At 50.7% G+C, this 9,980-nt stretch overlaps 1 protein-coding gene across 2 annotated transcripts in view; it reads left to right on the top strand.

The window, feature by feature from the left end:
* Positions 1–9,980, top strand: part of TXNRD2 (thioredoxin reductase 2) — a 49,687-nt gene that overhangs the window by 1,683 nt on the left and 38,024 nt on the right. The window contains exons 1-3 of one of the 2 annotated variants that reach the window (XM_059409100.1): positions 446–548; positions 2,339–2,404; positions 9,797–9,853. In XM_059409100.1, coding sequence (XP_059265083.1) covers positions 542–548; positions 2,339–2,404; positions 9,797–9,853 — 130 coding nt within the window. In that variant the 5' untranslated portion in view covers positions 446–541. Of the gene's footprint in view, positions 1–445; positions 549–2,338; positions 2,405–9,796; positions 9,854–9,980 lie in introns of those variants that run through there. The other variant, XM_059409101.1, reaches the window with a different exon arrangement.

The following is a 9,980-nucleotide window of genomic DNA, read 5'->3' as shown; positions in this document are numbered from 1 at the left end:
ACACCTGCTACCAGGAAAGAATGCGCGGTGGGGAGGACAGCACCGGAGGACTCCCAAGGTGGCTCCCCGAGGTGGTCAGCATGCCTGTGGACACCGCAACGCCTCTACTGGCCCTCCCAGAGTATTGCACCACTCACTTGGCCTTGCCATGCTTGCAGGGAGCAGAAAAGTCAAGGACGATGGGCTCAGAGCAAAAAGAAGACAGGCTTTTCTGGGATTGAGCCCAGAATGTGCAGTGGGGAAGGTGAGGCTGGAAGGCTGCCCCAGGCACTAAAGTGGTATGTCCCCAGGTAGCCCTCTCAGAGCAGCACCTGCTTCATCCGCCTTCCCTGTCCTTAAGGTAGAGTCTTCGTCCAAGTGTTTATCCAACTGTCAGAGCTCCAGGGTATGAGCAGCAGTTGGGGAGGGCAAACCCACAAAGATAAGCTCGGTGGCTTGCTCTGCCCTCTGCTGATAGTAGGCAGAGGGGACAGTGTGGAGCTGGGACAGTTGGAGCCAGGACCTGCTCTGTCAGCAGGAAGGACCAGCATCAGCACCTGCAATGGAAGGTAGGGGTATTGTCCTGGGCAAAAGCTTCACGTCCCCCACCTGCCCCCCCAAGCCCAGAGCAGCCAGAATTGAGTGCTCCCTGGGGGAACCTGCAGCTGCTTCTCTCCAACCAGCAGTTTGTCTTCGGTTCTTTGGGCTCATATCAAAGCCACCAGAATAACTGTCAAAAGTTGAGGCCTCTTCAGACCCCTCTGGGTTGAATCTGGAATTGGTTCTCCTTCGGACTGGCTGTTTGAACCAAGCTGTGGCTCCATTTGGTCCCATGTTTGCCTGTGTGCACATTTCAGGTGCCCTCAGATGGAGTGGGTACAAAGCCAGGGTGGGCCTGGTGGCAGCAGGCTACCAGCTGAGCATCAGGACACAGCTCCTTTAGCCAGCTCCCCTAGCTTCATCAGCTGCAAGCCAGGGCCGCCTCTAGGCTGGAGTTCCTGTGTTCTTGCAAGATCTCAAGTCCTGGACCTGTCTGTGAGTGCAGGGACCTAAAGCCGAGGTCCCTGAGGAACACAAGACCTCAGGAATATTTTCTACAGCCTTGCCCACCAGGAAAGTCAAGGTGGCCCCAAAGGAAGATACAGTCTTTTCATTTCTTTTTTTTTTTTTTTTTTAAGATTTTATTTATTTATCAGAGAGAGAGGGGGAGAGAGCGAGCACAGGCAGACAGAATGGAAGGCAGAGGCAGAGGGAGAAGCAGGCTCCCCGCCGAGCAAGGAGCCTGATGTGGGACTCGATCCCAGGACGCTGGGATCATGACCTGAGCCGAAGGCAGCTGCTTAACCAACTGAGCCACCCAGGCGTCCCAGTCTTTTCATTTCTGAGGCCCTAGTTCAGCTGGTCTGGCCTTGGGTGGCAGAGCCTGATTTGATCCCAGGACCTGGGTGCTTGGCCCAGGAGCAATGGTCAGCTCTAGATACAGTGCAGCAGCTGGCACCCTTGCCTCCCTCCCCACATACTGATGATTTTCTATGATTTCTTCCTTTCGCTACAGGGAGTGGACCGGTGCTTGGTGCTGGGTATCTCAGTCATGGGCTCTGACTGACAGGCCACACCTAAGGACACTCCTGCTCCTCCCCTACCTGCCCCCCCCCACTCCCTTCCTCACCCCTTCCTCCTTTCTGGCTGTCCCTTGCCTGCCTTCCCTGCCAGCAGTTTGCTGAAGAGAGACAGAGAAAGTGTTCTGCAGGGCAGCAGAGATGTGAGCCAGCCTCTGTGCTGGGTGTGGGAGTGCCTTGCCTCCAAGGTGACATCGTGGGGACCCCAAAAGGCATTTCAGAGTCCCTTCTATCCCAGGGCTCACAGTGCGCCAGGCACTCTGAGAGGCCGGGCTGTGCTGCCCAATGCAGAGACTGCTTTTGATTTTTCCTCATGTAGAACAAAAGGTGACTGTTGGAACTGAAAGACAGACTCAAGGAAAGTGTTTTAATCCACGTCTGGCTTAGAATATTCAGCGAATTTTAAGTTCAGAGCCATTCTGCCACTTAAATTACCTTCTTCCTGACCTGATTGTTGCTGCAAAGGTGGTGATGCTCCCTGGGCCAACCTCACCTGCCGTTGCTTAGTTTCAAGATTCGCGACGGTGATGGATACTGAGGTTGCCTTCTGCCCGGATGTGGGATGCACTGTCACCCCAGACCGCCACGGGCTGCGGGCTTTGCTCCAACGACATGGATCCCATACCACATTTAACCGGGCAGAACTGCTTACCCTTTGGAAATCATGCGGCACCTTGTGGGATCCGTGCCCCAGACTTGTCCTGGCCCTTCCTCTCACCTCTCCCCCCTTTCCTCCGCAGGCAGGCAGAACTATGATCTTCTGGTGATTGGCGGGGGATCTGGCGGCCTGGCCTGTGCCAAGGAAGGTATGTGTCCTGTGCCCTGCTCTTGCCGGCGTGGCAGGGCCCCCCCACCCCCCAAGAGGGCTGTACTGTTCTCGAAGCTGGGTGGAGATGCACCCTGAGTGGCTTTGTGGAGGGCATTATCTCTGTAGCTGGGGTCCTACATCCTGCCAGAGTCACCCCAGGGGCCTTGTCAGTCCCTCCTCCCTGCCATTCCACAGTGTCTGTGCAGTACCTAGTAGGCAGGAGGGTAGCCTGGGTCTTAGCCAGCTCTCCTGGGCTCCAGTCCCGGGCCATGTGGGATCTGCCCCCACCCATCTGACATGTCTCCCACCGCCCACACCTTGCTCCCTTGTGCTACTCTAGCCACTCGGCACCTCGGTGTTTTGCAGATGCTTCCTGAAGGTCTTTCTGGCCTTGCTCCATGCCCTGGCTGTCTGCCTGGCCTGGTCTTCTTCTCTTTGCCTGCCTGGTTAGCTCCACTCACCTTCCTTCAGCCTTTGCTGCTGAGACGGCCCTACTTAGAATGACAGCATCACCATCTGGTCCCCGTCCCCAGCTCCACTGTCCTCATTCTTGGCCCCCGGCATGTCCCACAGAGATCCCGGTTTGTCCTGCTGTCTGTGTCTTACTCTCTCTCCTCAACCGGGCACCCAGATGGGCCTGGGCACCCTGGGGTGCTCAGTGAAGATGGGTTGAATGAAAGGGCTGGCCCCAGAGGCGTCCAGAAATCATACGTTGCAGTTTGCCACTAATCTGGGTGGGGAACAGACCCAGCATTTCACTGTGGGGCTCTGCACTCTGCTGGAGGAGTGCTTGGCTGTCTGCTTGCCTGTCCAAATGATAAGGAGACAGATGTGGGTGAGGGAGGGGGGAAGCCAGGGGAGAAACAGGGCTGCAACAAGAGGGAGTTGAGCAGGTACCCTGACCATGAAAGGACAGCCCTCGGACGTTTCCCTTCTTTCTTTCTCTCCTTCCTTTCTTTTTAAAAGATTTTATTTATTAATTTGACAAACAGATCACAAGTAGGCAGAGAGGGAGGCGGGGGTGGGGGGAAGCAGGCTCCCCACTGAGCTGGGACCTGATGCGGGGCTTGATCCCAGGACCCTGAGGTCATGACCTGAGCCAAAGGCAGAGGCTTAGCCCACTGAGCCTCCCAGGCACCCCATTTATTTATTTTTGTTAAAGGTTGTATTTATTTGACACAGACACAGCGAGAGAGGGAACACAAGCAGGGGGAGTGGAAGAGGGAGAAGGAGGATTTCCTCTGAGCTGGGAGCCCAGGACCCAACGATCATGACCTGAGCCAAAGGCGATGCTTAACTGAGCCACCTGGGCACCCCAGATCCTGGGTTTTTAGAATCATGGCTAGTCGGCATAAAGGAAATTTGCTGTGCACTACTCTTCTCCAAGGGGCAAAGGAGAGTGCTGGCCTGTGTCAGAGGGGAGGAAACTGGGAAGTCTCCCAGCTGAGATGGGAGCCCACAGAGGGACACGAGTCCTCATCCCACTGGACCACAGAGCCACCGCAAGAAACAGTGTCTAGACAGCCAGTTGTCCCAGCGATGTCCCTTACAGCAGAAGAAAGCCCTGGATGTTGTGTCCGCACCAGTGTCTTACCTACAGAGGCCCATCTCCCTTCACCTGCCACGGTTCCTAGGTCTGTCTTTGCTTTTTGGAACAGCGACATTCTCCTTGTGGATCATCACCCTTTTCTATAGCATTATTGAGCTATAATTGACATAAAACAAACCAGACATATTTAAAGCAGACGACTTGCTATACGCTTTGACATAGGCACACACCTGTGGAACCAAGCACCACAATCACACTGGCAAAGGTAGCCATCACCCCCATATTCACTTGCTGGGGCAGCTCTGGAGGCTGGAAGTCTGAGATGACAGTGCCGGCAGGATTGTTTCTTCTGAGCCCTCCGTCCTTGGCTTGCAGATGGCCATCACTTCCAGGGTCCTCACATGGTCTTCCGTCTGCATGTCTATGCCCCGATCTCCTCTCTTTATGCTCCCCAGTCAGATTGGAATAGGGCCCGCCTATATGGTCACAGTCTAATTTAATCACCTCTATCAAGACCCTGTCTGCAAATAGGGTCACATTCTGAGGTTCTGGGGAAGAATTTGGAGGGGACATGACTCAGCTCCTAACAAACCTCAAAGTTTCCTCAAACCTTGGGAGCCCCTTCCTGTTCCCCACTCCCTGCTGCATCCCCAGACAGCCAATAATCTGCTTTCTCTCACTGCAGATTAGTTTGCATTTTCTAAAATTTTGCATAAATGAAACCATGTCATATGTGTTCTTCTCTGGCTTTTTTCACGAAGCCTAACTGTTTTTGAGATTCGTTGGTGATGCTGTGTGTGTCCGGGGCTCATTCCCTTCTATCACTGATCTGCATTCTGTCGTACACATACACCATGTTTTGTCTGTTCACGTACACGGGCAGGAGGACGTTTGGGTTGTTGGCACTTTGGGGCTACTGTGAACGGTGCTGCTGTGAACATTTGTGGTTGTGTGTTTGCGTGGATGCGTGTTTTCAGTTCTCTTGGATAAATGCCTAAAAGTAGAGCTTCTAGGTTGTGTAGTATATTTCTTCTTTAGGTATTTTTTTTCATATATTTCTACAACCTTTTGTAGTTTTCAACTTAAAGCTTTTGTCAGATTTGTCCCTAATGTGTTTCATGTGTTTCCAAATAGCTTTTTTAAAAAAAGATTTTATTTATTTATTGGACAGAGAGACACAGTGAGAGAGGGAGCACAAGCAGGGGGAGTGGGAGAGGGAGAAGCAGGCTCCCCGCCGAGCAGGGAATCCGATGCGGCACTTGATCCCAGGATCCTGGAATCATGACCTGAGCCGAGGGCAGACACCTAGCAACTGAGCCACCCAGGTGCCCCTCTAATATCATTTTTTGAGATTAAGTCACATACCATACTATCCATTCATGTAATGTGCATAATTCAGTCATTTTTAGTATATTCACAGAGTTGTAAAACCATCATATCAGTTGTAGACATTCTTATCACTCCCCAAAACTGCTCTGTACCCCGTAGCATCCACTTCTCAGCCCCTCTACCCCTCAGCCCCAGGCAACTACTAATCTGATTTCTTTTTCTATGGGTTTGCCTATTCTGGACATTTCATACAAATAGGTGGTCTTAGCGTGCTGTTTTTAGCATTCGTCCACAACAGAGTGTATGCTGGCACTTTTTTTTAATGGCTGAATATCATTCCATTGCATGGACATACCACATTTTATTATCCACTTGGCCATTGATGGACATTTAGTTGTTTTCACTTTTGGGAATTTTATATTCCCACCAGCACTGTCGGAGGATTCGAATTGGCCCCTATCTCCTGCTCCCCCACTGGGGCCAGCCAGGTGCCCCAGCTTTGCCCATTTTGAAATTGGGTTATTTGTGTTTTCATGACTGCTCCATGAGCTCATATACATATGTTCCATATTCTTACATAAACATAGTCTGGATACTAGACCCTTCTCAGACATGTGATTTGCAAATACTTTCTTCCATTCCTTCGATTATCTTTTTACTTTCTTGACGGTGTTCTTTGCAGCACAAGCATTTTTTATTTTGATTAAAGTCCAGTTTACCTGTTGTCTTTTTGCCATGTTTTTGGTATCTGAGAAGCAGTTGTCTAATACAAGCTCACAAAGATGTATACCTGTGTCTCCTCCTAAGACTTTTCCAGTTTCAGCCCTGACACTTGGGCCTCTAGTCCATCTCGGGTTCACGTAACAAATATGGTGCTAGGTAGTTGCCTGGGGGTTTGCTGAAGGCATCTTGAACTCTTCACGGTCTACCTGCAAATGATATGGTCCAATGCACGTATAGTACAAGAACCTTGCGATGGCTGCTTGTTTGCACATCTCCCTTCCCAGCCTTTATCCCATGTGGCCATACGTCTTACTTTGACATGTTATGAGGTTCATAACCCATTGTTATATTTTGTCTAAACAGTTACCTTCTAGAAAGATTAACGAGAAGTCACCATTTCTGGTGCCCTTTCCTGTGTATAGATCTGAGTTGCCGTCTGGCATGATTTTTCTTCTACCCTGAGGATGTCCATGAACATTTCTTGTATGATGGCTCTAAGAATAATGGATTCTTTCAGCTTTTGTATGTCTGAGGACATCTTTATCTTGCCTTTATTTTTTAAAATATTTTATTGATTTATTTGACAGAGATCACAAGTAAGTAGAGAGGCAGGCAGAGGGGGTGGGGAGCAGGCTCCCTGCTGAGCAGAAAGGCCCCATGTGGGGCTCGATCCCAAGCTTCTGAGATCATGACCTGAGCTGAAGGCAGAGGGTTTAACCCACTGAGCCATCCAGGTGCCCCTGCCTTTATTTTTTAAAGGTATTTTCTTGGTGAGGCAGGTGTGTGGACAGCACCTGGATGGCTCAGTCGGTTAAGCATCCGACTCTTGATTTCAGCTCAGGTCATGATCTAAGGGTCGTGATCTCAGGGCACTGCGTGGGGCTGTGCACTGAGTATGGCCTCTGCTTAGGATTCTCTCCCTCTCCCTCTGCCCCTCCCCCTGCTCAAGCATGGTGTCTCTCTCTCTTTCAAATAAATAAAAATCTTTAAAAAATACATATTTTCTCTAGCTGGAAAATTCAAGGTAGACAGTTTTTCTTAGTTTCTTTTAGTACTTTAGAGATGTTGCTGTCCTGGCTTCTCACTATGTTGTTTCCCGTGTCATCTGCTGCCCTTTTTATCTCTGTACCTTTGTCATGTGTCTCTTTGTCTTAGGTGATTTCCAGGATTTTCTCTTTTCATTGGCTTTGAGTGGTTTTTAAAAAATACTTTATGTACTTATTTGACAGAGAGAGAGATCACAAGTAAGCAGAGAGGCAGGCAGAGAGAGAGGGGGAAGCAGGCTGAGCAGAGAGCCCGATGCGGGGCTCGAACCCAGGACCCTGGCATCATGACCCGAGCTAAAGGCAGAGGCTTAACCCACTGAGCCACCCAGGTGCCAGTTTTGAGTGATTTAAAGAGGGTGCAACCTTGGTGTAGTTCTTTTTTTTTTTTTAACCTTGGTGTAGTTCTTAATTATTTTTCTGCTAGAGTTGACTGAGTTTCCTGGGTCTGTGGGTTGATCATTCTCATCAAGTTGTGAGAATTTTCAACCATTATTTCTTCAGGGAATTTTCCCGTCCTTCCTTTTCTCCTTCGCTTTTGGAGACATCAATCACACATATGTAGGCTACTCAAAGTTTCCCTTCAGCTCTTGGACACTCTCTTCATTTTGAAGAGTTTCTATTCCCGTGTTTCCAAATTCACTAATAAAAGATTCTGCGAGGTTTCATCTACCATTAATCCTATGTGATATATTTTTTCATCTCTTGTAATTTCATATCTACAGATTTGACTTGGGTCCTTTCTTGTATCTTCCATGGTGCTCCTGAACTTTTCGAACATGTGGGATACAGTGACAATACTTGTTTTACTTCTTTTCTGCTAAATCTGTGTCAATTCTTGGCCAGTTTCTGTTGACTGATTATTTCTCCCTTGGGTCTTATCTTTTCCCACTCCTCTGCATGCCTGGTCATTTTTTATTGAATTCCAGATACTTTGGACTTTCTCTTCCTGGCTTCTGGATATTTTTAGATTCCTAGATACATTTTCGAGCATGTTCTGGGATGCAGGGAAGAGAGTTTGATCCTTTTGCGTCTTCCACTTAAGATTTGTTCAGTGGGTCTGGAGCTGGGCCCAGTTGTTCTCAGTGACTAGGGTCTGACCTTAGTACTTACCCTGCTCTCCAGAAATTATGTGTTTTCTCCAGTCTGGCTTCTGGGAACAGGCACTACTTCCTGCCCTGTGTGAGTACTTTGTCCTCTAGTCTTTCTGAATGGTTCTTTCCGGGCCACTGTAGTTCCCTCACGCACATGTACCGATCAGCTATCTGGGGTTCTGGACAGCTTTCTCCTCTCTGGTCCTCCATGCCTGGAGCTCTGGCTGCCTCGGTCTCCCCAGTCTCCCAGCCCTCTCCTCAGCCAGGGAGTCTAGTGGACTCTGCCTGGGCCTCCTCCCCATGCTGCATCACCGTATTTATTTCCCATCATCCAAGAATCACTTCCTTAGTCTTCTGATGTTCAGTTTCTTGAAAGCATTATTTTATGTATTTCTTCTGGATCTTTGGTTGTCTCGGATGCAAGGATAAATCTAGTCCCTGATGCTCCATTGTAGTCAGCTGTGGAAGACAGACCTTGGCATGTGTGAAGAGTCCCCTTGGCTGGATTTTTTCTTTAAGATTTTATTTATCTGATGGAGAGATAGAGAGTACAGGTATGCAGAGTGGCAGGCAGAGGGAGAGGGAGAAGCAGGCTTCCCGCCGAGCAGGGAGCCCGATGGAGGGCTCCATCCCAGGACCCTGGGATCATGACCTGAGCCAAAGGCAGATGCCTAACCGACTGAGCCACCCAGGTACTCCCTTGGCTGGAGTTTTTAAAGCAATCACTGCAGTCCCATTATTGGTCAGTCAAATGAAATGGGTTTTTATGTGAAGGCTTCTAAAACTTTGTTCTGCTCTTGGTCGATGACTATGGATCAAGAGCGTTCTGTAGTTTGTCCAACATTCATGGATCACGAAGTTTAAGTCAGGCATGCCCTTGGGGGCAGTCAAGTCCAGAGCCCAGGTTCACAGTGCAGCTCCCCAGGCAAGCCAAGGGGAAACCCCACGATTAACCCAGGCTAATTGGTGACAGGGTTAACACCTGGGACTCGTGGCCCTGGGAGGAACCTGGTGGCAGCCAGTGGGGGAGGCCAGAAGACTCCAGGCAGGAGGTGCAGTTTGGAACCCAGATCTCCCTCCCCCTTTGGAAGTTGGCTGACTCTGTACGTGCCATTTGACTTCAGAACTTTCAATTCCTCACCCTGAGAATGAGGCAGCAAATACCCACAAGAGTAGATCTTGGGTGGGAGCCCCCCCCCCGATGTCTGGTGGGGACCAGAGGAGGTGAGCGAGTCCACTGGGAGGGCTTGGGGAGAGAGCCAGGGGAAACTCTGAGTCCGGGGCCTCTCTCGGTGCGTGGGTGCCCTGTGATGCCTGCTAGTGTGCACCAGGTGGGCACTGGGCTCCTGCGGAATGTCTGGGCTGGACCCGGCTGTGGCAGGAGGTAAGGGAGGGCTGGGCCCAGTGCTGCGGTAGTGGGCTTATGAAGGAGGGAGGGTGTCCCACTAGGTCCTGGCGCTGTGGTGGGTGGGATGAAGGCTGCAGTCGAGAAGCCCCACGGGGTCTCACCGTGGACAGCACAGCCACGTGGCAGCACACAGCGGGGGAGACCAGGCGCAGAGTTGGTAGGAGGCTCCTTCCTTGCCTTCGTCTGGTCCTCAGCCCCAGCCCCAAAGCAGCTCCCCACCCTCCCGCTTCTCTTGTCGTTCCAGCTGCTCAGCTGGGAAAGAAGGTGGCCGTGGTAGACTACGTGGAGCCTTCCCCCCGAGGTAGGTAGCCCCGGAAGGGAGCCGTCTGTCCTGGGGGAGCAGGAGGATGGGGTCCTGGTTTACCTATGGGGGTGGCAGCTTTAAAGTCTTGCGATTTAAAGACCACTCTGACTATAGTCATGGAGAC

The sequence above is a fragment of the Mustela nigripes genome, chromosome 8 (assembly GCF_022355385.1).
Source record: "Mustela nigripes isolate SB6536 chromosome 8, MUSNIG.SB6536, whole genome shotgun sequence".
Lineage (NCBI taxonomy): Eukaryota > Metazoa > Chordata > Mammalia > Carnivora > Mustelidae > Mustela > Mustela nigripes.
This window is presented reverse-complemented; position numbering and strand designations above follow the sequence as displayed.